General features: G+C 52.8%; 9 protein-coding genes across 9 annotated transcripts; 6 read left to right on the top strand and 3 right to left on the bottom strand.

Annotated features, from left to right (window-relative positions):
- Positions 1 to 2721: 2721 nt before the first annotated feature.
- INS49_011972 (uncharacterized protein) lies at positions 2722 to 3561 on the top strand (the record flags this gene model as incomplete). Its single annotated transcript, XM_043172679.1, has 1 exon — positions 2722 to 3561. The coding sequence occupies one exon, from the start codon at positions 2722 to 2724 to the stop codon at positions 3559 to 3561; it is 840 nt and encodes a 279-aa protein (XP_043024424.1).
- A 3434-nt stretch (positions 3562 to 6995) lies between these two features.
- Positions 6996 to 7910, top strand: INS49_011971 (uncharacterized protein; the record flags this gene model as incomplete). The annotated part of the gene is made up of 2 exons (XM_043172678.1): positions 6996 to 7224; positions 7288 to 7910. 2 exons carry the CDS (start codon positions 6996 to 6998, stop codon positions 7908 to 7910), a joined length of 852 nt encoding a protein of 283 aa, XP_043024423.1.
- A 1532-nt stretch (positions 7911 to 9442) lies between these two features.
- Positions 9443 to 10581, bottom strand: INS49_011970 (uncharacterized protein; the record flags this gene model as incomplete). Its single annotated transcript, XM_043172677.1, has 4 exons — positions 9443 to 10152; positions 10208 to 10289; positions 10343 to 10469; positions 10541 to 10581. The coding sequence occupies 4 exons, from the start codon at positions 10579 to 10581 to the stop codon at positions 9443 to 9445; spliced, it is 960 nt and encodes a 319-aa protein (XP_043024422.1).
- Positions 10582 to 11266: 685 nt separating this feature from the next.
- On the top strand, positions 11267 to 11943 carry INS49_011969 (uncharacterized protein; the record flags this gene model as incomplete). Its single annotated transcript, XM_043172676.1, has 2 exons — positions 11267 to 11506; positions 11578 to 11943. The coding sequence occupies 2 exons, from the start codon at positions 11267 to 11269 to the stop codon at positions 11941 to 11943; spliced, it is 606 nt and encodes a 201-aa protein (XP_043024421.1).
- A 67-nt stretch (positions 11944 to 12010) lies between these two features.
- On the bottom strand, positions 12011 to 13654 carry INS49_011968 (uncharacterized protein; the record flags this gene model as incomplete). The annotated part of the gene is made up of 1 exon (XM_043172675.1): positions 12011 to 13654. The coding sequence occupies one exon, from the start codon at positions 13652 to 13654 to the stop codon at positions 12011 to 12013; it is 1644 nt and encodes a 547-aa protein (XP_043024420.1).
- Positions 13655 to 14444: 790 nt separating this feature from the next.
- On the top strand, positions 14445 to 15326 carry INS49_011967 (uncharacterized protein; the record flags this gene model as incomplete). Its single annotated transcript, XM_043172674.1, has 1 exon — positions 14445 to 15326. One exon carries the CDS (start codon positions 14445 to 14447, stop codon positions 15324 to 15326), a length of 882 nt encoding a protein of 293 aa, XP_043024419.1.
- Positions 15327 to 15815: 489 nt separating this feature from the next.
- Positions 15816 to 17068, top strand: INS49_011966 (uncharacterized protein; the record flags this gene model as incomplete). Its single annotated transcript, XM_043172673.1, has 4 exons — positions 15816 to 15976; positions 16034 to 16163; positions 16232 to 16313; positions 16416 to 17068. The coding sequence occupies 4 exons, from the start codon at positions 15816 to 15818 to the stop codon at positions 17066 to 17068; spliced, it is 1026 nt and encodes a 341-aa protein (XP_043024418.1).
- Positions 17069 to 20770: 3702 nt separating this feature from the next.
- On the bottom strand, positions 20771 to 22773 carry INS49_011965 (uncharacterized protein; the record flags this gene model as incomplete). Its single annotated transcript, XM_043172672.1, has 2 exons — positions 20771 to 21417; positions 21489 to 22773. 2 exons carry the CDS (start codon positions 22771 to 22773, stop codon positions 20771 to 20773), a joined length of 1932 nt encoding a protein of 643 aa, XP_043024417.1.
- Positions 22774 to 23323: 550 nt separating this feature from the next.
- INS49_011964 (uncharacterized protein) lies at positions 23324 to 25126 on the top strand (the record flags this gene model as incomplete). Its single annotated transcript, XM_043172671.1, has 1 exon — positions 23324 to 25126. One exon carries the CDS (start codon positions 23324 to 23326, stop codon positions 25124 to 25126), a length of 1803 nt encoding a protein of 600 aa, XP_043024416.1.
- Positions 25127 to 25559: the final 433 nt, after the last annotated feature.

Raw genomic sequence — 25559 nt, 5'->3', positions numbered from 1 at the left:
CTGCGCCATCAGCATCGGAGACCGGCACAGGCTACTGACGCCACGTCTTATGATGCCAGCGCGTTGGCAATGAGACGCAGAGTTCGATCAACAGCAAGCATTGCTGACCTTTCAGTCGTCGCAGCTTCAACCAATTGTCTCGACCCGCTGCTCCTCTATTAGGTACTTTTGTGGCCACACCCACCGATAACGCGGCTCGGTTTGTCTCAGCCACATTCGGAGCACCCTCCGACTAAGACCAGAGGTTGCTCGTCCAATCTCAGGCTGCCATTTACGGAGGATGGGGGGGGGGCCCTCTAACCCGCAAGAAGAAGCGAAGGGACGACAGTGGGGGATGATCCAGCCACTTCTTGACGGGATCTGCAAGTGATAAATGATCCAGGCGGTAACTGGAGAAGCAGGTCGAATCAGGCATTGCATACGGTTCCCCTCTGAATGCTTGGTATTTCTCGTGGTTCTCTGCACTCGCATATAAGGCGCATGATGCTCAAAGGTGGGCGACAGTGAATTTGAAAGCTTGGTGTTTGTCTTTTTCAAGAGCACATGTAATTCATCCCACCGATTTCATCCAGTGTTCGGGATCGTTTGCTTCATTTGGACATGATCGACTCGAAATTCAGAGACAACGGTGCGTCCCTCCACGTTCCTTGGGTATTCGTGTTGCCACAATCATGTTTGGCTTGAGTCGCCGATACAGCAACGGTTTGCTGAGTCTGAAAGACATTCAAGGTCGATGATGCGCGTCTGATGCGCTTCCCTTCCCCCGTCCACAGTAGCAGTCTATCCCGTAATTCGGCTCCCGTGCCGTTCATCGGCGACTCTTGCTTTCGTGTCCCAGATGGGCGTTGATAGGGCGACCTGGGAGAAGCAAAACGCAGAGACGCCATTGCACCCAAAGGCAAGCGATGGTTGGAGCGCATATAGACCGCCCTGTACATAGCTGCAAAGGACATTGAACGTCCAGCTCCGCAATATATTGCTCCATCGAGCATGGCTTTCGTTTGTCAAGGACGTTGAGCCTCAACGGTTACGCCCGGCAGGCATTGCGGGCCAGGTCTGGGTGATCTCTGTTGGCACCCGGTCACGCAAAGCCACACGTCCTACCATAACTGCATGAATGGAGGGGCAAAAGGGGCAGATGGAAGGGGGGCCTCTTGGCTATCCAAAGCAGAGACACTTGCATATGTGTGGCGAGTCGACAACCCGATCAGCAGTTACTAGTAGGGCCTAGAACCTCCCGGGTTGACCACTCCCGTGGCCAGTTTTGCTTATGGTTAGGCCGTGTGCAGATCCAACGAGGACAGTCTGCACAGAGGCAGCGCACCCGACCATCAGTTGATCCTGGAGCCCTCAACGGATGGCATTCCATCGATGGCATTCCAGAATCCCATGTAAAAAGATCTAGGTGACATCGACAGGGCATGTGATGAAATCCCGATCTACATAATCATGGTCAGTACTCGTAGAAGCGTGGGCCTACTGCCTGTCATGGTGAGACAGATCGGCTGCAGCAAGGAAGGGGGTGTCTTTAGTTGAGTGCTTATCCAGGCTGACATCGTACTTCACTCGTCCAGCGTATGCAGACCGACGGCAACTTCCATACTCTCGATTCAGAGCAGTCAAGCTCAGATTAACTCACCTTCTGATCTTCATAATGGTAAGAGCCTTTCTGTTCCCTCGTCCTCTCTTTTCGGCCCTCCTATGCCCCATGCACGACTTTCCCAAATTGCCTTTTACGATCTTCTCGCTAAAAAACAGAGCCAAAACTTGTGTACCTTCAATTCCACGATATCTTCGGGCAATCTCTGACTCCTTTGGAGCTGTTTTTCTTTGTTCAGTCTGAATTGAATATCACAGTCACAAGTGCCTTTGGCCTATGTTGATCTTTCTGATTGAACAGGATCTAAACGACTCGCATCGGGCACTCACTGCTCACCCTCGTTGGCACTACATCCAACGCACCGCTCTAGTCCTGCATATTTGCTCAGAGCTAGCCTAGACCTTTGCAGATCCACGTCTTGTCTTGTTGCTATGGCTTCAATGGTCGAACCACCTTGGCGACCGGTCAGTGGGTCCTCATCCCCAAAGAATGTCCACTGTCTCTCCGGAGGAGTAGAAAATGTCGACAACAAGCGGCAAAACATTGGCAACCCTCTGTCCCCTCCTCGGAGTTCGAGTCCTACAGCACCACCAGCGACTGACGTCGACTCGGACTCCTCCGAAGGATCTATACCCAACACTCCACCGCGACCAACGTCGTCAAGTACAACTGGGTCCAGCGTGGGTTTGAACACAACGAAAAGCCGGCCCGGAAGCTTCGCAAATTCTCTTACTTCCACTGTTCTTCCAACAATCGGAGATACTGAGGGGCCGGAGGCACAGGCCAAACAACGTCAGGGCGCTGAACTAAAGCTACAATGCGATTGGAACGGAGCGCCTGGCAGCCTTCACGGCGTGTTTTCCAAACCATCATCTCCCCAACAGTCTGAAAAGAGCAAGGAGCATGGCGCCACTGGCAATGAAAGAACACAAATCAGACTACCGTCTCTCAATATTCCAAACCATAGGATCAATTCGGACACCCAAGCAATGGGTCAACATGCTCACCATCTGGACACAACACCATCACTGAGAACAGCCCCAAACAATAACCCCGATGGCGTACGAAGGGCGTCTTCTGCCTCGGAAAGATCGGGCTGGTCAACCTCTCCGCCTACATCAATGCCGCCCCCGCCATTGCCGTCACAGTCCTGCGCACCACAGCTGGAATCATTCCCTCGGATCGTCGAGAGAGCACCAGGGATGCCTCGAACCAACCCGCTCTCTGTTTCCGAGTTAATTCACCGGGAAGCCACAGGCACAGAAGCCCCACCCACGCCACGCCCCCATGCCCCCACAGCTGCTGGTGACCGTGTCCCCTCACTCGCGAGCGAGTTCATGGACACCCTGAAGCTGCGCGAGAGGGTCTCAGACGCCAACATGCCCACGTTCCTCCGCGAGCTGAACCACCAGCTGTCCCTTACCGGCCTCCTCCGCGAGGCCCGCGAGCACATCTGCGGCACCCTCGACCAGACGGAGCACCAGCGCGACGTCTTCGCCACGCAGACAACGAGCATGCTCAAGATGGACGGCGCCGCCCGCGACATGCGCGAGGTCGTCGCGCGGGCCGTCGTCGGCATGGGCCGGCGCGACCTCGCCGGGTTCGAGTACGAGCTCGTCCACATGCTCGACGGCGGCCTGCACGCGCCCACGAGCCCCTACCGCGAGGCCCTCTGCTGCGCGGCCTACGCGGCGCGGTTCCCCGAGGACCAGCAGGCCGAGCTGAGGAGGCAGCTGAAGAGGATGCCCCCGGCCGCGTTCCAGGGCCGTCAGCCGCACACGGGCACGAAGGGCGGCGGAGCCGGCGCGCAGCCGAGGGCCCACAACCTGCCGCCGCTGAGGGAGTGTGAGAAGCTCGGTGACATCCGGCGAGCCGGGACGACGAACGTCAAAGTCCGGAAAGAGCAGGTCAGGCCTGCAAGTTATAGCTTGAGGGAGTTCCCAATATTCCCAAGTCACTAAGAAGGGCTAAATCGGGAGGCTTGGTTTGACCTGGTTTGAGAGCTGCAACGTTTTCTCGTCCGACTTCACCGGGGTATAGCGACCAGCAGTACTCTCAACCACCTGATAGACATGCTTGGAAGTTAGCCACGCGACATATGTCAGCCATGGTTGAGGGCATGATGGTGACTAGCAAAAGTTTTACGAATGATGAACATTTCTGGGTTAGAGAACATGAGCCGCGGAGCAACAAGAGGCTGCCCTTGGTCTAAAATAGTCACAGGTACTTCCTGTGCTTTGTCGTCTTGGGATTAAATCGGTCGGCAGGACTGCCATAGTCGCCCTAGAAATACGATACGCAGGGCCAATACCTATAATCCGATCAATAGAGAGCTTGATCGTCGAATTGCATATTGAGGTGTGGAAAACAGAGAACGGCTACAACGAGAGCAAACCTGGAAAACAAGGTCTTTCCCAAAGTTCTTGAAATTGCCGCGAACATTCTGGGTGGCCATCCAAGCAACTTCGAACCGCTTACGTGCGTATTACCAATATGCGGGCTGAACAGAAAATTGCTGTGTTCATCGAGAACCAGAGTTCCGTGTATTGCAGCACGTAGAAAACAGAATATCCGTCCGAAAGGCTGAACGTCAACATTCAAGGTCTTGCATCCATAAAAGGGGCGGCTCCGCAACACGATCGACGGATAACCAGATAACGACGCACAAGGTACGAGACTTGGCGCCATCTCTCCACTACATAGTCTATAAGTTGCAAGGACGTTGCTTTCGAAGATCACCTGATTAGGTGAAGGAGATACGAGTACCTCGAGATGTCCCCATTGTAGGCTCACTAGTGAGTCCAATAGTCTAGCTCGGCCGTTTGGAGTGTGGCCGATCCAAACGAGCCTTGCGCCTCCAATGTTTGGTACAACACAGAGCATATGCAGATCGCATACCGCTAGAATCACTATTGATGGGCTGGTGGGCTACATAGTGCCAAGCCTCTGGAGTTGACGTCGTTGACCTCGTCGCTTTTACGAGGTCAAGCAGGGATTCTGGCGAAGAACGCCGCTGAAATGAATCATCTACTAGACTCGAGGCAGTACCAAACTGATATCTTCTGAAGAGCAGCTAATTGCTCTAAAATTCCAAGACAAACTTGAGGATTGGACGAGGGCAAACCAGAAATGGGTTGGGTGTTTTGGGCCTGGGGAGCGGGTGGGTGGGAGGCACTCGGGTCGGGAGAGGACGATGATGACATAAGCCATACAAATGGCAGGCGCCAATTGAAAGGCTCCTTCGGAAAAGATCCTCAGCGGCCTTGTGTGGTGCAGCAGAGGCTGAATGAAGCTGACAATCCCAGATCTTAGCCTGGCCATCCTGCCAGCTGCCAGCGCATCTAGATCCAGGCCAGACAGGCCGACGAGTGGTTGAAAACAGGGTCACAGGTGCAGATGCAGGAACAGGCGGCAGATGCAGGTACAGCAGGCCTGGCCCACAGTTTTCGAGGCCGGATAGCCAAACAATGGCGCGGTGGGCGCGAGTGGGTGCTCAGGCAGCCAGGCACAGGTCGCATGAAGGGCAATCAAATCCGCTATCCCACATGGAATGCCACATCGACAACCCCATCGTCCCCCCACTCATCCGCCGACAGCGACCCTACGGCCTGACAGCTCAGCAGCTCTAGCAGCTGCGCCCCCCTTCTCGAGGTCCACCCTCAAGGCGAGGACGGGCCGACAGAGTGGAAATTCCCCGAGGTCATTTCCTCCCCTCAAGCCCAGCTCCACTAACAGGCTCATCAGCAGGATTGATCACCTTGGAGCCCTCCTTGCCTCCGTCCCACTGGTCCTACCATTCCGCCAAACCGCCAAACCACCAAACCACGAGCAGCCAGGCAGTCCGTGCAGCCTGAAATCATGGCAGCTCTGCAACTTAGGCCCATGCAGCACTTTGCTTAGTGATGAGGACCGGCTTCAGCGCGGATACAAGCGCAGGCTCACGGCTGCCTCTGCCAGAGATTTTCCAAGCCGCGGCACGAGATGACGAAAGGGCCCGGCGTGGAACAGACGCATGCAAATCGATAGCACAGCACGACCCTCGCGAACCCACCGACATTTCTCCCTCACGAGCGCAGGACTGATAACTGTTTAAAAAAAAACAAAAAAACAATGGGACTCACAGTCCCAATAACAACAAGCTTCTGGTTGAGTGGTTCCCAACGGCAGCTGCATTAATGTTATCCCAAAAAGTGGGCTGCGGTGGCCTTCGCCGATGCCGCTAGATTTGGGGACAACATCGGCTGCGTTCCACCTCGGGGGCACCTATTTTTGTCACTGGATTTCGCCGTCTTTGGGTTGGCTGACTTGGCGCGAGCCTGGATGCGACTCATTCGCCACCGCGCTGTTTGGTTCTCGCCAGAATTGTTCAATTAAAGTTACGACACGAGGCCCTGGCCGACGGGGTCTCGGTTGACCCGGCAAAAGAACGGTGCGGCCTGCCAACGTGCAAGGTTCAACGGCCATTCCCTTGCCAGTCGGCTGATGCGTCCAGTTTCTATTGGATGCGAGGCAATGTGAACGGTGTTTGTTGGCAGAGGCTTGCCTGGGGAGAACTGACGAGTCCTGTTTGCAGTCCTCGCTCACAAAATCCAGTGTCTGTTCTCACCAAGCGAGAGCTGTCATCTGATCGCAGGATGTCCATCTAAACTGTGGGATAAGCTTATTCAACACATGCGCGACGATCACTGTGTCGACAGGCGCAGACACAGGGACGTGCACGGGCCCAACAGGACCACGACAGCCTTGAAAAACTTACTCAGCACAGGACTCCCGGTACATTGGTCGAGGCCGCGCTGGCTACGCTGGCTGTTGACCGCCCAGCCCGTCTCAAGGCGTGATTTGCCAGCCATCTGCCATCTTGTGGTTCATCCGCCGCCTGTGTTTACTACATCATTCAACCAGATTGGTCAATATGATGGGCCAGCAGGGGAAATTGCGACGTTAAGCCTGGCAGAACCAGGCGGCGGACGGGGAGGGTCCTACTCTTCCAATTTGCCCCTGAATCTTATTAGTGCAATAGGCCCGGGCTGTGCCTGGGCCGAGTCATTTCTCACCAACGCTATGGATGACCCCTGAACACCCCCGCATAAGCAGATGCAGGTCCCTCCTGCGCTGGCGGGCGCGATACGACGATGGCATCCACCTGGGACGAGGCGCCGGCTGAGGCGCAAGATCCAAATAAAACTCTCGCCCCAACGACGCCGGCCATCTTCCACGTTCCTCCTCTCCTCTTCACCCCCGAAGTAGAAACCGGTCCTGTATAATCGGAATCATTCACCAGTCACTCTTTTAACCCGAATTATTATAATTCAGCCATTCTTTAATCACCTGCTACCTTGCGCACTGCTCAACCCGTCTTCAATATCCAACAAAAATAATTCATAAATCAGCCAAAATGCGTGTCACCATCACCGCCGCTACCCTCCTCGCCTGGGTCTCCGCTGCCCTCGCTCAGACTGCTGGCTTCGATGCCATCACTGTCCCCGCCAAGGACGAGTCCGTCCCGGCTGGCTCTACCTACACCGTCAAGTGGGACTACTCTCCCACCTACGCTGGAACCGTTTCCATCCAGCTGCTCCAGGGCGCTGACCCCACCACCCTCCAGCTTGGACCTGTCGTTGCCAGTATGTCTTCCTCATCCAAAGTAAACAGTACTGCGTGAAACCAGTCACTAACAACATCACTAGGCGGTCTTGACAACGCTGCCGGTTCTTACTCATGGGCCGTCGACTCCTCCCTCGGAGCTGACGCCACCTACGGCCTGAAGATCATCTACGACTCCAACCCCGAGGTGTTCCAGTACTCCTTCCCCTTCCACATCTCCAAGGGCGCCGCCTCCAGCTCCGCTGAGGCCCCGGCGACCACCGCCCCCGCCGCTCAGGTCCCCGCCAACCAGGCCAACGTCGAGTCCACCATCTACTCGACCGAGATGGTCACCATCACCTCGTGCGCCGCCACCGTCACCGACTGCCCGGCCCGCTCCACCGTCGTGAGCTCCACCCTGAAGCCCATCACCACCGGCGGCGCCCCGGCCCCCTCGGGCGCGTCTTCCCCCAGCGGCGTGCCCGTCCCTCCCCAGCCCCAGACCACCCTGACACCCGCCTACCCCGTCGGTAACGGCACGACCCCCGGCGGCGCCATCGGAACCGTCACCCTCAAGACCTCCTCCTCCGTCGCCGCCGGCACTGGCTCCATCCCCGCCCCCACCACCACCGGCTCCGTCCCCGTCACCGTCAACGGTGCCGGCCGCGTTGCCGCTGGCTCCGTTGGCCTGATTGCCGGTGTCATGGCCGCTGTCTTTGCTCTGTAAGATGGGGCACAGTGGATATGGATTTTTCTAGAGAGACATTTGGTTATTGGATGAATGGAGGATACGTGGAACATAATGTTTGGATACCCACCCTAGATGCCCCCGCCAGGCAGCCAGGTCAATTTTGAATGAAGACGATTTTCGGTGTGATTTGATTTTGTACCCGAAATGTGCATGACGATACTGCTTGAAGTGACATGTTTGGCTGCTATTGGAAACCTGCTGCGGTAAGCCAGCTCCTGAGTCTCACTAGAGGCCTAGGGTTTGGTGAGTTACTTGGGTAACCTGTTGTTTCTGGCAAGGCCTCCAAGCGGTGCTGTTTGAAAAAGAAAGAAAAAGAAGGTGCTGATCACGTAGACCTGCCCGGGTGGCTCGCATAGAGGAGGTGAGCAACGACAAGTGGCAGCATTAATTAGATTTCATCTTGTGAGGATACAATCCTCTGAGGCTCAGTATCAAGCCAAATATGTACACTGCAGTAACAAATCTGAGTAGACTGTTCTACAAACATGACGTCCGTGAACGTGCAGCCCCCTTAACTAAAAGAACGGATATTCGCACCGGTCAAAACGGATGGCACACCGGGCACGGACCACCCATAATCACGTGACCTCCCCTAACGTTACCGCACCACGCTTTATAGCTACAACTATTAGCGCCTTGCAAAGCCGTTATTATTATTAATTAATTTAATATTAAAAATAATATTTAATAATTTAAATTTAAAATTATAAATTATAAATATATAAAATATAAATATAAATATAAATATAAATATAAATATAAATATAAATATAATTATAATTATAATTATAACTTTATTTAAATTTTATTTTTTTAATATTATAAAAATATTTTAAGTTTAAAATTACTTTAATTTTAAAATAATAATAATAATAATAATAATAATAATAATAATAATAATAATAATAATAATAATAATAATATTTAAAATAATAATATATTATTTAAAATAATAATAATATTTAAAATAATAATAATATTTAAAATAATAATAATATTTAAAATAATAATAATATTTAAAATAATAATAATATTTAAAATAATAATAATATTTAAAATAATAATAATATTTAAAATAAAATAATAATTTATATAAATTAAATAAGCATTAAAATATTATATAATTAAGTGTAATTAAGCGATTTGCGTCCTTAGAAAGTATAAAAAAAAGCTGCTTATAATGAAGATAATGATAAGTCCATTTTTAAGGGTAACTTAATACTGCACCATACTAATTTGGTGGCAGGGCGTTAATTGTGCGTTAGGGCTGGAATGGGGAGGGGTCCGCGCCCGGTGCGCCATCCGTTTTGACCGGTGCGAATATCCATTCTCTTGACTAAAGGCCTCTGCACCAGGTTCAGACTTTTGAAGCCCCCTTAAACAAAGTTCTTGCGGTCTCCTCAGCCGACGTTTGCATTCGCGAATTAGAAGAATCAGAAGATCAGGTACCCGTCAAACCGTAGCGGTGCCATACATCCACCTCAGCCAGGATCAAGACCACCAAGAGGTTACCTATTGATCATGGCTTCCAAGAGAGACTTGATTGACGAAAAGGCGCAGTCGTTGCACCATTTCCGAGTTCCCAGTGGGAATGGATCAAGTGTCATATCCCGTACTTCGCCGCGTGAGGACGTTGCTTTGCCCATCTCCGGGCTTTGTTCGCCACATTTAGAGCATCTGAAGCCGCTACCGTCTCCAGTTGACCAAACGGAGTCGGCTTTCCAGGCCTCGGAGAGACAGAGGTTTTTCAACCCACCACTCAAAAGTTCGTCGCCAGCCTTGGGGAAGTGGAGTGTAACAAGCGCGTTAGACACGTCCTTTTGGAACTCGGGGACTCGCTTCATGAGATCCCAGATGACATGTTCCGACATGTGCTCGCGCAAGCCACAGGCGAAAGCAGCAAACAACTTGTGAATTTGTCGTGCACCATAACTTTTGTAAATCTCCGCAACCGCTTGACTAAAATCGACGTAGAAATTGGCCAGGGCGTCCTTTTGATCGACGGACTTGTTGTGGAGAGCCTCGCGGGTGACTAGGTAGAACCTGAAATTGTGGAAGAACCATAGCACGGCGGCGAGCCTCGAAATGAGGTACTCCTGGATCGCCTCCTTTAGATCTGGCAGCAAGAAAAAATCGGCGGGGCGCCACAGAGACACGGTCTTCGCCAGAACGGCGATTGAAATACATCCCTTTCTAGGCTCTGCAGCTGGTATGTATCCTGACATCGTGTTAATGGCTTTCTTCAGCATACACATAAAGGAAATTTCACTCACGGCCTATGTAGATGAATTTCAGGAGCTCATTGACCTGCTCTGGCTGTTCGTCTTGTAGGTAAATTCGGCCAGTCTGTGCCTCCTGCTATGAATCAGCCAGGCATCAACCAGATTATGCGGTAGTCTGAAGCCTACCTGCCAGTTGTTCTCAAAAGCCTTCTCAAACCAGCGACATCGACTTTGCAGGATGACTTTGTGCACCTTCCATGTTCTTCCTTGGCAAATGATTTCAACATCGGCAAAATTGCCGGATTCTAACAGGCTGTTGTTCAAATTAGCATCGTAGCTTTGATTAAGATCTATATCATTTGAGTGGAGAGCAAAGGTGCTTACTCAAGATTTTGCTTGGCCAGTCTGTCAAGGTCAGTTGCCATCTTGTCAGGCCGTTGGCAACGCGAGATTTCGACGGCGGAATTGTGCTACCCAAGGTGGAGGCGCAAAACGAATTGGGCGTGCTTTTCATTGCTAGGTGCAGCTGGTTTCCTTTGTCGAGAGTTTTTGGGATGCTGCCGGGTGGGTGAGTGGTTGCACCACACTGTTGCGTATTTGGCAGGCGAGGCACTCGAAAGGGGTGGTGGAGGCGAAAGGAAAGTTCGAGGTTGGCGCAGGGAAGAAAAGCAGCGGGGTTTGCGACCTCATGCGCTTGAAAAGTGTTGCCTCGACACTCCTAGGTGGTGGCTAACCCACTTGCACTCGCTCAAAGACAAAACGCACATGTGTAGTTGACGTTGGTGGGTGTGAGGTACCCTGGCTGTACGAAGAGAGAACCAAGTAAGGAGTGACCCATCCCAATGTTTCTCTTCGACACAAACACCCAGATACCTTCTGACGGCACGCACCCTGGGGAGATTGTATCCTACGCAAGAAATAGCTCATCTCTTGGCCACATTTGCCATGTTCTCTGCAACTCGATTGTCACTCTCCCGGTCTCTGATGGGCGGTCGCAAGTTGACGTCATCGGCCCAGACGTACAAAAACACTGCCCACAAGATCTCAGTCCTGCCGTCGTCACCATTGAGTTCGCAACGGTCCCCAATCAGCTCGAAGCCACGGACAATCATGACTTCCTCGCCGACCGACCCAGGAGTGAGAAGCACCGTGCACGGAGAAGAAACCATAAAGAAGGAAGACATCGCCTGGAGAACCGCGCACCCATACGTGAAGCCCTCAAACGCCGATGACTTCAAGGCAGAATGGGAGGGATCGTGCCACTGCGGAAGCATCAAGTACCTACTGGGTAGGGAGAAGCCACTATCCTCAAAATACTGTCACTGCGTCGACTGCCAGAGGATGCACGCGGTGAGTGAGGCTCCGAGAAGCTGGGGCTCAGGGAACCTCGAGACCGAGGGGACTCTCACATGTCGTCACAGGCTCCGTTCCAGTGGGCAGCAATCTTCCACAAGTCCGACTTCCGCTTTCTCAACGGCGCCCAGGGACTGAACTTCTATTCACCTTCGCTCCGACGGCCTCTCCACGATCTGCCCTGCAAGGTCTACTGCGGGACGTGCCACACACCCATCATGGACGAAGGCAGGCGGATGATTATGCTGTTCCCGGAGCTTCTCAAGGGCATTCACTCTCAAAGGGGAAAGCAGGCGTTCAAAATCGGAGACCACATCTGCTGGGGTGGTCGGGTTGTGGATGAAGGGGTGTTCGATGGCGACGGGGTGAGGAAATGGAAGGGAGTTGACAAGCAGAGTGAGTTGCTTGATGACGGCAAGAATGGGAAGTTATAGAGGAACATACAAACTGTGATCTTTGATGGAAAGGTGGCACATCTCATTACGATATAACCATTATACGTTACAATGCCACCCCCACAGGCAGCGCCACGACCTGTTCGTTCGTCAGGTACCCGCAACTCGCCACCGTTGCAGTCGAGCTCCCACCAGCGGCGGCCTGGTTCTCAGTGAGACACAGCCCCGATGCGCCATTGATCAGGTTGCCCGAGACGAAGTAGTCCCATCTGTTCTCCTTCCCGACGGCACATCCTGACTCCTGAGACGCAAGCTGACCATTCGTGCCGACAGTCAAACATTTCTTGGTGCTGAGCAGGCTGCTGACATGCCCATCCGGCTTGACCCTCCAGACCTGGGCGTCCGTGCCGCTACAATTGGACCACGTGACAGCTCCAGAGCTCGAGTCGGTCAGGCAATGGAGCGAGTAGGTGTTGAAGATGAGCCCGGTTGGGATGGTGCGAATGCCGTTTCCGGCCGAGGGATTCGAAAGACGGAAGACGGCCGTGCCGCGAGATGGCACAGCCGATGCCTTGATGCCGTCTGCCTCGAGGGATACCGAGGTCGTTTGGTTCGTCCAAAGGTCCTTGACGTTGATCGAAGACGGCGTGGGCAGTTCATCAGGGAAGATGCCAATCCGAGCCCACGACACTTCTGTATCCCCGGAGCCGTTGCCGCGATTCAACACCGTGACCAACCGATCCCCGTTGTACAAGCTCTTCGTGAGCACGTCCCAGGTCCTATCCTGGCTGACCAAAGTCGCCTGCTGCACCAGGGGGTCCTGATCCACGGCGATCAGGTCCCTGTTCGTGAGATATTCGACCTCGGCGTGCGTGATGTTCAGCAAGTCCGTGCTGAGTATCAACGGCGCCGAGAGGCTGCACCACAGGGCAAAGTGGCTCTTCTTCTCGGTCAAGGTGTAGTCGAAATGGTCCACGTTGAGGAAGTCTGGGTCGTTGAAGTAGCCGGGCCGCTGAAACCTCGCCAGCCTGACCTCCTGCCCGTAATTGAACAAGACCGAGTCCCAGCCCGTGATATCCGGCCAATAATTCGTACTGTTCCACACCAGCGAGTCCCTCGAGTGCCTTGCGAGCTCGCCGTACTGTGGCACCCACTCCATCACTGCGTACCAGCTGCTGAGGTTGCTGGCCTCGGCGAAGTATGCTGGGGCAGATTCCGAGAAGATCATCTGTTTTGGCCACATCGAGGCCAGGATGTCGTGCCATTTCCCGTACACCCTTCGGTACGTCCCTTCCGTGGTGTCTGGCATGTTGCAACCATCCAGCTTCAGGTACTCGAAGCCCCAGTTCACGAAGTCGTACGCATCGATCTCCTCGTACCCATAGGCCCCAGGGTAGCCAGCACAGGACTTGAGCCCCGCATCGGTGTAGATGCCTGGGATAAACCCCTTGGATTTAATGAAGTCGGTGAGCCACGGCAGGCCGCGGGGAAACTTGGCCTCGTCCCACGCCATTGAGCCGTTCGGTAGGCGCTCCATGAGGGACCAATCGTCGTCGAGGTTCAGGCGGTTGTAGCCGGCCGTCAGCAGGCCTCTGGAGATCATTGCCTCTGCCGTATCGACGAAGAGGGACTCGTTCAGCCCTCCCATATACCTGGCCCAGTTGTTGAACCCCATCGGCGGCAAGGGAGAGAGCAAGCCAGGTGGATTGAAGCCTGCTGCAGCAGGACTTGCGAGTAGGAGCTGGGCCATCGCGAGGAGCATTATGGACTTGCTTGGATCTTCTGGGGCTGGTGCTGTCCGAGTCTATGGCGTGCTGACAGAGTCATGAGCGAGAGACAGTCGACAGGACCAAGAGCTCCCTTGGAAGCACTTGAGTGGGAGGGCAGTAGTGGCCCGGCCTCCATCTCACACAAAGCCACAGATGCAGCGTGTTGAGATTATCCCCGTTCTTCTGGTCTAGCCATATTGTTCATCTCGCGCCAAACTAGCTGCTCACTTTTGGAGCCGTAGTGTGCATATATTGAATGCACACATGCACCCCATCGGAGTTCAGTGGTCTCCAGGCTGCAATGGAGGGTAGAGGGGGTCCGAATTGGCCTGCAGAGCGGGGTCGACATCGTATCCGGCCGCACCGGCCTGACAGTTCCCGGTGTATCGGGCCACCGGCGCGTCTGACGGTTAGCAGCAGCAACGTGCACCGAGGAAAGTTTGTAACGTTTCATGCATTTCGCTGGATACGTGATGCGAGGCTGTCGTGATGACTGACTGCAGTGGTTGTAGTCCAACGTTGCTGGCTGAGCCGCGTCGAGTTCCCAGAGCGAGGGTTCCCATTTCAAAAACCCCGACAACAGGTGCGGGTCAAACCCGGCTTTGTTTCTCAGAAGGGGGGGTTCCCTGTCTCGACTCTATGTCAACCTCACTCCAGCTGACCTCACTCGACGACCAACGCCAAGGCATATTTAAATCCTCAGTCTCACCCACGTCGACTCAAGAGCAGCCTTGGAATCACAACCACAACAAAGACTGGATATTTCTCACAATGGCTGCCGATTCCCTTCTCGAGCGTCTCAACCGCGACGGCTTCGTCGTCATCCCATCCGCCATCACACCCGACCAGCTCACCAAGCTGCGCGAGGCCACCGCCGAAGTGGCATCACTAGCCCGGGAGGGAAAGTGGCCCTCCGTCCGCACACTCCCCAAGCAGTTCCCGCCCTGGCCCAAGAACAGCCCAGAGGTAGCGAAGGGCGGCATATGGGGCGTCCAGGGCATGATGCACCCGGACCTGCCCAACAGCTCCACGTTCGTGCAGGTCTACTTCAGCGACGCCATCGTCAACCCGACCAAGGAGCTGCTCCAGTGCGGCGACGACGAGCTGGTCATGGAGCTGTTCAACCTGCTGGTGCGGCCGGACAGTGACTTCGAGCTGCGGTGGCACCGCGACGACATCCCCGCCACCGCCACGCCCGGGGAGGAGCTGGACAGGCTGAACAAGCCCGCCTTCTCGGCGCAGTGGAACCTCGCGCTGTACGACGACGCCAGCCTGATCGCGGTGCCGGGCAGCCACACGAGGGCGAGGACGGAGTTTGAGAGGAACGCCGACCCGTTCGAGCAGGAGATCCCCGGGCAAATGAGTGTCGAGCTCAAGGCTGGTGATGTGGTGTTTTACAATAACAACATCCTGCATCGAGGGATGTACAGCTCCAAGAAGGAGAGAATGACGCTGCATGGGAGTGCTGGTCACGTCGACGGCTCGGCGTTGAGGGCGAGGAATGTGCTCCAGCATGGGCTGAGGGACTGGATAGATAGGGTGGATTTCAGTGGGCTGGATGGAAAGACGCTCAAGCGTGCTCAGAAGATGAAGGCCAGTCTTGTCAAGCTGGGGAATGAGGCTGGGGATGTTGGGTATTCGCTAGACGGGTGAACAGGTAGCTTCTGGGCAGAAATAGGCACTGACGCAGGCGGTCAGAAGCATCGATGTGGGAAATCTGGCTCTCCTTCACCTCTCTCCCCCTTTTGTGTCAAGGCAGCAGCAGTTTGAGCCCGAGCCACGCAGGCTTTGACAATGAGAAAATCATTTTAGCTGGTAACTCCAAGCAGTGCCTCACTCATGGCATTCCAGCGTACGCCGAACTATCTTTCCAGCTCGCATCTGCAATCAGGGCCTGTTTGCAGCTACACACATGCTGTGAGTCGTTCCCAGTTTACGACCCCGAAGCTGGCTTTGGCCCCACCCAAGACATAGTGTGAATCCCCAGCTAATCGTCAATGTTGTGTCTGCTCAAGACTCCAGAGCTCCTTGGATTGGACTTCCCATTCTCAAATCATTCCCCATGCCCACCCAGGTCTTCTGACACCCTGGTTGCTTCCCGATCGAAATTTGACTAGAAGCCTGGTCGTGGCCCAGTCAGCGATGATGGCTACACCTTCGCAAACGTCAGAGACGCCTGCAGCGTCTACGACGTCTAAGAAGTCGTCGATTACCTCAGATCCAGAGCTCTCAACAGCCGACAAGACCGATGTCAAGATCGTTGGGGCTTGGGTCAACAAAGCTCATCTGGTCTCCGACCTCAGGTAAGTCAACGGCAGTCATCCGCATCAGCCGACCAAATGCTGAATCAAGATCAAAAGTATGCTAGAGAGTGGCTCGTTTTCCGATTTCACTGTGATCTGCGGAAAACAAGAGTGGAAGGCGCATAGACTTGTTCTGAGCCGCTGCTCTTACTTCAAGCCGATTGTTTCTGAGCAAAGCGGCTTCAAGGTGCGTCACTCTGTCGATAGAGATTGTTCGCGCGAAGCACTTGCTAACCGCTCACCGCTTCATTTTAGGAGACAGTCGAGTCCAGCATCACAATCAATGGTTTCGAGCCATTCGAGATCGATTGGCTGCTCCATTACATCTACAGCCTGCGTAAGTTTGTATCCGTGGAGGCCGGCATGGAGGCGGGAAAGCCGAGGCAGCGTGATTCATGGCTATGTATGTACGCTTGCTAGCATTCGCCACTTTCGTTAGAAATCGATTGCGACCAAGCTCAGGCGAGCAGCCCACGCAATTCGTACCTTGAAACCTGCGTCCTTCTCTGGAGTCTCGGAAACCTTTTCTGCCTTGCAGCGATCTGTCAGCAGACCCTGAACCTGTTGACCGCCCGATGTAAGAAGCTATACATCGAATCTCGATCAATCTCTGTCACAATCAATAAAATCAGCTTCTTGCCTGATATCGAAGCCGGCATCCGCGCAGCATGGCGCGCTGACCGGGTCGCGGGGCCGGCGCGCAAACAGCTCTTGACTGTATGCTGCGGTCTTCACCCAGTTCTAGGAGATCAAGAATCATTTATCAGTCTTCTAGAAGAAGTTCCTGAGTTCGCTACCGAATTTTTGAAAGCTCTTCTGGGATATCCTGGGATGCAGGCAGGCAGCTCGGCGCTTCTAAAACCCGTTTGTCACCAATGCAAATCCCCCGTACTCGATCCAAAGCAGGGAGATGGTAAGAAATTCCTCCAGGGCACCTTCATTTCGACACCGTTCTCAGTGAGCATATACAGTGGAGGTTGTGCTTTCTACTGCTCCAAGAAATGCTACAACAAAGGCCGTCTCAGCTCCTGGAAGTACCCAGACAAGCCTGAGGAGGTGCAAGCTGAGGACACAAGTGGCGGTGTGCTTTAATCCTCCAGAGCTTGGTATGTAAAGAGCTTTCAGATTCATGAATCGCGGACGAAAATTCTTGGGCGATGTCTTTGTCCGTTTCCTCAAAGGTCACAGGTAAAGCGAGGTGGGCCACGCTTGTGAGCGTCAGACTGAAGGATCAAGTGGAAGTTGAATCAAAGAGAAGCACAAGACGAAGATCAGTCACATACTCTTAGAGCCACAATGTTGTATAATAAGTTTCTTGAAGACAGCACAGATCGTTGCCTACAATGAACGCTCAGAGTATCAATTTCCCCAGACCCGACTACAGAATCCTCAGGAATTGGCTGACTGCCATGGCGCCGATTTCATCGAGACCCGGGCGTGCTAGCCAGGCGTGGTAACTGTACACGCCTCACACTACGCCGAATCGTTTTCCATCACATCTGAACAGTCTCTTGGTCAGCTTCCTTCGGTGCAGTTGCATTACTTTGAACGTAACACGTCTCGATATGATGCCGTGACAGTCCGCTCCAAGGAAATTGAGGTTCACACTTCAAGCACATATTCCCGTGCGACTACGTATTCCACTTGAGATCGACATTAATGGTCAAGCTTGTAAGATGGCCTGAAGTAGGATACCAGAAACTTCCGAGTAACTGCAAGTTCCAACTTGTATTGGTTGGTCATTCAAGCACGCTTTCATTCTAAGGATCAAAACAAGTAGAGCTTTCTCTATGAAACATGTTGAAGCCAGACACACTGCCCTTTATTGGCTTTCATAGCGACCGACGCTTTTATTGTAAATACAAACATTCGCACCCGCGAAAACGAAAGGTACACCGCTACATCACTTGTACCATAAGTACCTAAGTAGCTACAGTAAATAAAGCGCATTACCCAGGCCAAAAGGCTTTAGCTATACTTTTTTTTTAACTATTTATTAGTTTATTTATTTTTTACTTAACTTTATAATTATTCCTTAATAACCTTAAGCTTAATTCTATAAAAATTACATATAACTTAATAAATATCCTTATTTTTATAATAAATGCCATAAGGGCAATGCATTACATGCACTGCCAACAGGGTGCACGGGCCCCACGGGTCACGTGTTAATTAAATAAGGCGCGCAATGCCCTTTAATAACTCCCTTTAAAAACCCTTTAAATTAAAGTTAATTAAGCCCCGTACTTATTATTTAATTACACCTTAAAGTAATTATTATAATTTTCTCTTTTTAAAGAAATATTATAATATTTCTTTTTACCTTTATTTTTTGCTTTCCTTTTAATTTTTTTAAAAATAATTTTATTATATATATTATTTTTATTTCTTTAAATAATTTTTTATTAATATAAAAAATATTTAAATATTTTAAAATAAAGTATTATTATATTTTAACTTTTATTAAAGTTAATTTTAAGATTTAAAAATTAATTATAATAAAAGTTAAAATAAAAGTTTTTTTAAAGGTTATATATAATCTTATAAAGGGATTAAATGCATATTGCTTAAGAAGTATATATATATAAATTAAAAATGGGACCACTTACCCAGGCCAAATCCATACATGCATACCCAACAAACCCACACACACAACACCCACACACCCAATACCTATACACCCACACACCCATACACCTAACACCCATACACCTAACACCTACACACATAGATGTGTGAGCTAGGTATGGGTGTTGGGTGTGGATGTTTGATGTGTGCATTCTGACATGGTTTAGTGCTAGCGATGTACCGGTGTACCCTCCGTTTTCCCAGGTGCAAATCTCTGATTTCTTTATTGTAGCTGCCTACAAGTCTCATCCAGACTACACTTTTGTTCATCTGTAAACGCGGTGAGTTAGGCCCCAAACACGGGCCACTTTGCCTCCATGTATCCGTGGTAGCAGGCTCACATGGACATGCCAAATAATATATAAGGAAGAGGCTCCGGCTCGTTTGAGATCGAATTGTCCGAACATCCCGTGTCACTGCTCGCCATAGAGCCCGTATCCTACATCTGCCTCCTTTGGAAACGCGTGACTCAAGATGCCGACATCTGACCCATGGGGAAGAGCTTTTTGGCTGATCCCAGACGACATGAGGGAGATTGAGAAACCTGTCCAACAATCAGGGAGCCCCACAATTTCGGCCTCCAAATTTAAGGATGATATCAAGTTTGCACCGGACCTGGCTGACCTCTCCAAATAAACATTTGACTGAAATCTGTGAACAGGATGCTTGAGACCGGATTCTTTGCCGACTGTACTGTGACCTGTAGAGATCAGTCATGGACGACACACAAAGTCATTCTCAGCCGATGCCCCTACTTCGCCCGCGCCTTCTCATCCAGGAACGGCTTCAGGGTACGTACGGGACAGAAGAAGTCAACCGAAGTGTCTCTGAGCTTTCAAGCTAATAGTGGACCATCCATGTCTTGCTAAAGGAAGCAGTTGAGTCAAAGGTCACTATTGAGAACTTCGAACCGTTCGAGGTTTCCTGGTTGCTCCAGTACATATATGGATTGCGTAAGGACATGCTTGACCATCAGTATCGGTCATAGTTCTTTAACTAAACCAAAGGGCTCTAATTTGTGCTAATAAATGGTGCATGCCTAGGAATTGACGTCGAGAGTGCCAAAAAGACCAGCCCGAGCAAATCATTCCTAGAAACCTGCACACTTCTTTGGAGCATTGGCGACTTCTTCCGCCTCACAGATCTGAGCCAGTCTGTTCTCACTCAGCTGCAGCGACGTTGCAGGACCCTACTCCTCCAAACTCGCTGCGCGTCTACAATGCTCAAGAAAATTGAGTTTCCTGACCTGGAGGCGGGCATCCGAGCGGCTTGGCGCCCTGACAGAGTCGCCAGCCCGTTGCAACAGGATATCATGGGCCTCTGTGTCGGCATCCATCCGTTTGTCAAGGACCATAACTCCTTCATTGGCCTCCTTGACGACATGCCCCATTTTACTTCGCAGTATGTGAAGGCGCTCCTGGGCTGTCCCCGAATGCAAAGGGTCGAATCGCACGTGCCGTATGAAACCAACTGCTCGAATTGCCGAAACCCCATTTTCGACCACAACGGGGAGAGCACTAGCAGTGAGGCCTTCGTTTGGACTCCGACATCTTTAAATTTCTGGGACAATTGCCCTTACTGGTTCTGTTCGAGGGCTTGCTATAATGCACAAGTCCTCAAGAGAATTCTGTGAAGATCTGTGGGGCTGACCAGTTGACGGCTCAGAATTGTACCTAGGTGATCATCCTGGAGTCTGTGGGTTTACAAGCCATGCACTTGGGAGGCTAGTGGGAACACTTTGCTGTGGAATCTAAGAAGGGAAAGAGGTAACGAGAAAACTTGGTATTGGATTCCAATAGACTCGCTTGCTTCTCAGATCCGCCAGAAGTTCTTGCTCAATATCACGTTCCCTTTTGCTCCTGACCCGACGAGGAAGCGTCCAAGATCAAGAGGCGCTCAGTCGAGGTCCTTAGCAAGACTAGGGGTAGTTTCTGAAGCCGAACAAAGCATCCTTTTGGTGGCATTTTAATCCATATTCTGGCTGGTCTGAAGCCTCATAATTGAATGCGACTTACATTTCAAGTCCTCCAAAAATGTGCCATTGAGAGTGTCACTACAACAAGACCCCCTAGAGAATCCGAATCAACTGACAATTCCACCACACAACCAGTCGAATATGAACAAGGGCATGGGCTAACGAGATACGTTGACAGTATGCTTCGCAGACTACTGCGCATCCAAATCCAACAAGTCAGACTCAGGTGCACCGCGTCGAACGTAGCACACCTCGATGTCGTCGTCCAAGTTGGCTTGCACGCGATACGTAGTGGTGCCCTGGCCCTCCCTGATCTCATCCTCCATCTCAAGGTAGTGATCAATCACCTCGCCCTCGATCATCCGGTTCACGCCGTTGATGACGCTCCGTGCTCCCAGCTGCTCCACATACTCGTCGTGGGCGATGATCCGGCAGACGGTGTAGTCCTTGGGGACCTGCAGGTCGATGTCGCCGACGAACCGCTGCTTCTCCTCCTCGCGCGAGACCACGACCGGTTTCGCGAGCTCCTTGCCCAACTCAGTCAGGTACTTGTGGGCAACGGCAGCCTGCTCTGTTTGAGAAAAGATCAGGAAGGGAACAAACTCAGTGATCCTTCCTGTCAGCGGCGCGCCGAACTGCGAGATGGATTCTGTGCGAAGGGTCTTGCAGAGACCCTTGACGAGTTTCTCTGAGGTAGCTGGGCCCCCGGATTGAAAGAGAGCTGCTTCGTTGTTCTTGCAGAACTCATGGATGGTGTCGTCAAAGGCGTTGGTGGCTAGGATCCAGATTGCTCTGGAGCAGTCCACTGTCTGCTTGGCCTTCCTGTCTTCGTATTCACCTGGTCATGCCGTTAGTCAGATCAATATCCAAGGCAGCTGGGACTCAACCTCCCGAAGTCTGGGATCTTACCGTTCTGAAATGGGAGCAGCAGCGTCTGGTGAACACCCTTGCTAGTCTTCTCAAACTCGTCCAGAAATACGATGCATCTCTGTCCAGCGTTGCGAGCTAGGAAGCTGTTCAGCGGCGAGCTGTTCTCCCAGCCCTGGTAGGGAGCCCGAGCTCCAAACATCTCCTTCTCATCGCTCTTGTTCGTACAATCCACAATCTCCATCTCGAGGGAGATAAGCTCTCCGAGCCTCCGGGCAAGCTCCGTCTTGCCGTGGCCAGACGGACCAGCGAAGACCATGACGAGGGGTGACTTGGAAGGCTTCGCGAGATGGCGGAGGAGTCGCTTGATGAGGAACTGTCCCGCTGGTGTCTGTCCGATGAGGAAATACGGAACTCCCAGGAGGTTGTCGGCGTCCTTGTACCACGTCACCTGCTTTGCCCGGGGCCCGTGAGTCCTGAGGATGCTGGCCATGTGCATGTAGTACCGCTGCCTGAAGTTGAGACGGGCAGCGATCATAGCCCGCACAGGAGGAGTACACCATGACATGCTGGCCTGCGACAGCTCAGGCATCTCCTGGGTTGGCGGTCCCTCGGCAGCCAGGTCCCGCGTGAGCGGGAAGTAGAAAGCCCCCGGAAGGACTGCTGGGTTGGCACCAACGCTGAGGAGTGTGGCGACTAGATCAGTGGTGTCATTTCTGAACGAGCCGCCCAAGGCCATGGCATAGGCGAGCAAAGGAACACCCTCAGACAGCCCGGAGGAAGCTGTCATGTTGACATCTCCGCCGTACTTGCACCAGAGCCTGATAAGCTCGGGATTGCGCGTCTCTGCCACGTAGAAGACAGCCGGAAAACCCGCAACAGTTGCATTTATATGGGCTTGAACGATGTCAGGGCTGTAGAAAGCCAGGTAGTTGCGGACCCTGTCGCAGCTCTCGCCATGTTGGATGGCACCGACGAGCTCGTCAAGGATGAATTCACCGCTTCCATCCTTGCCTCCGTTTGTGAGGGGCTTGGGAGGTGGGATTCGCGGAAGGATGAAGTCCCACTCCTCAGCGTCGTCTCCGTGGTCCGATGATGACGACTCCGATGGAGGTGTAGGGCTTGCCGTGGTGCTTCCCGACCGAGGCTGCTCGTCCGCTAGTACCACAGGCTTCGAAGGCGGTCCAGGCAAGGCGACGATGATCTTGTGGTACGATTGAATTGCCTTGTCGGGGTCGTTGTCGTTGCTTCGGAGGAGCGCTCGAGCTCGGCCATTGCTCACGCCGAGGGTGTCCGCGACAAGCTGCTCATTGTCTGGAGGATCCATACTGATCCGACACATACTCTTTCGTGTACCTAGATATGGGAAGGGGGCGATGTGGTCGCCGGACTTGCAGTGTTGTCAACAGTCAGAAAGTTTGGAGGGTTGGGCCAGGTCGTCTGGCGTCTCGGCCAAGAATTGACAAGAAAAGAGCAGCCTCAAAACGGTGAGAACATTCGCCCGTTGATCACAGTGAATGGAATGGTTCTCTTATCTGACATCATGGAAGCGCGCAGTGCAACCAGCACTGGCGGTCGGCCTCCTGCATCTACCCCCGCCAGCTCGTTGCAACACACAGGAAGACAAGTAATTCCCTGCCGTTCATTCACCGCAAAATTCACCGATGCTGATCATTGCGAATCTAACATGGGCTCCAAATCCTCATGGGTCTCATAATGCCACTTCACGATGACCTTGCGATTCAATCAGCTTCGTAGGAAGGTGCCACTCAGCCAATTGCCAAATTGCACCGCATGACCACTCAGTTCTGCATACCTCCCCGATACCTGCCCACATTTCTGACAACTCACACCAACTCGCCTCTTGATTCATCAACATGCCGCCGAAAGCTGACGCTTGGCGCGATCGCCCATCCGCTGGCCAGAGTGGCAGCACGTCTGCGGTCTTTGCCTTCACAACAGAGACTCCTCAGCCTCCTCAGCAAACGGGGCCCACACACGGAGCAACTCTTCAAATCGAATCTGACCCCAACTCCGCCGTACCGCAGCCAGGCAACCAATCCCCTACAACAAGTGTACCCACAAAGGATGAGGATGTGAAAGACGCCCCTACCGCGGCAGTAGTAGTCGCAGACCAGATCGACCAGCTGGAGAACGAGGTGGTCCACTTCATGAACCTGTCATTGGAAGAGAAAGAGAAGTCAGACGTTCTGTCTGTGCGCCTTGCGTCTGTGACACAGGAGAAGGAGGATATAGAGCGCCAGGTCGACGAGCTTGATCATGAACTCAGCCAAATTGAATGGCAGAGCCAAGAGGGCCAAGACGATGGAGCGTCTGCCACAGACACAAAAGACACGATCTCAAGAGTGCATGCCAAGATCACCAACCTGAGGACCACGGCTCAGAGACTGGAGAGCGACTTGAACACTCTCGCTATAACCGGCGAGCAACACACCAAGACCATCGCTGAGCTGGAAGAGCAACTCCGCATCGCTAGAGAGCAGCTCACCCAGAAGACGCAAGAGGAAGAGCGCTTGCGCAAGGAACTGGAGCAGGCTACGAAGACCGTCCGACCAGAGAAACAAATCAATGAAGAGCTCCGGGGCAAGATACAGACACTTGAGCATGAGTGCAACACCCTCCGCATCTCGAACGCCTGGACCAACAAGAAATTGACAGAGGCTGAGCAGACTACAGATACTCTCAGTGATCTGGTCAAGCGAAAGGCATCGGAGCTGGAAGGTGTGCGAAAGGCTGGGGCTTCCCAGGGTGGCACTATGCGTCAGGAGCTAGATCTCAAGCAGAAAATGATCGAGAGCCTGACCGCCACACAGAGCGCTCTTGAGGCCAGGTGTAAGGAGGCCGAGTCTGCTCTTCGAGAGCGGCCGAGAGTCAAGCACATACCGGTACAATACCAGCCAAGCGGCGCAGTTGAGGCCGCCCGAACCCAGCGCGAGAAGATTAAGGAAACCAGGGTCAAGCAGCCGAGCCACAAGCACCAAAACATAGAGCCAAGTGGAACAGTCGAAGCCGCCGTCTCCCAGCGCGAGAAGGAGAAGGACGCCTGGATAAATAAGCTCACCCAGGAGCTCCGGGGCAACCAACAACGCCGCGTCCGTGCAGTCGCCATCGGCATCGACCTCAGCGGAAGCGCGGCCGGCAGCCTCACGGAGGGGATCAAGCGCCTCTATCGGCACCTCCTCGGCGAGCTGCGGCGTTCCCCCTGCCAGACCTACGTCATGACGGTCGTCCACGGGCCGGGGGACACCGTGGCCGTCAATTCCAACTTCGGCGACACCTGGTCCACCCACGAGAGGGTGCTGGTGGCTCAGAAGGCCGATGGCATGGAGCAGCACGTCGCGTGCCTCCGGAAGATCAAGGAGGTCGCGGTCAACACGGGACTGGTCCTGGACCTGCAGGTCGTCTTGCTCGGGGACAGCAACACCAGCCCCGCTTCGCATGTCGGCTCGGAGGAGGTTTGTCATGACTTTTCCTGCAGCAACCCGACTGTTCATATCCACTCGGTCGCGGTGAAGACGGGCAGCGCAGAGGAGACGGAGAAGTACTGGAACAACATGGAGGCCTGGCAGCCGTGGAACTACGCGAGTTCCACAGGAGGCAACATGATGGTGTGGTGGCAGAATAGTCCGCTTCCCGACCTGAGCAGCCTTGTGTACTGAGCGAGAGTCTGGATCCTGGTCAGACTGGGCACTTGGAGTTGCCGGAATGAGGACTCACACCTGGGCATCTATGATGCATACCTGGGCATCATAGGACCCTGTCGACACCGGCTCGTGGCCACCGATAAGACGGGGTACAACTATGAGGGGGCTGTCCAAATGTCTTTTGATACTTCAAGCCTGGCTTGCAATTATGCATAACCCAGACACCGCTAGGCAAATGGGGTTTCAGGTAACTACTTACTTTGCTTGGTAAAAAGATCTGTACTGCTTTTTGAGATTCAATAATGCAGCGGTAGACATGAGAGACTGAAGTTTGGACCTCCATGAATGTTCAGCAAGGCGCGTAGCTGACGCGAGCCTTGACAAGGCAAAGCACCAGGGGCGCGACCCCTAATTGAACTTTTTCTCGGTGAGGATTTGTTTTCTGACG

Source organism: Diaporthe citri, assembly GCF_014595645.1.
Source record: "Diaporthe citri strain NFHF-8-4 chromosome Unknown scaffold_5, whole genome shotgun sequence".
Taxonomy (NCBI): Eukaryota; Fungi; Ascomycota; class Sordariomycetes; order Diaporthales; family Diaporthaceae; genus Diaporthe; species Diaporthe citri.
Note: the sequence above shows the minus strand (reverse complement) of the source record. Positions and strands in the feature narration are given on the sequence as shown.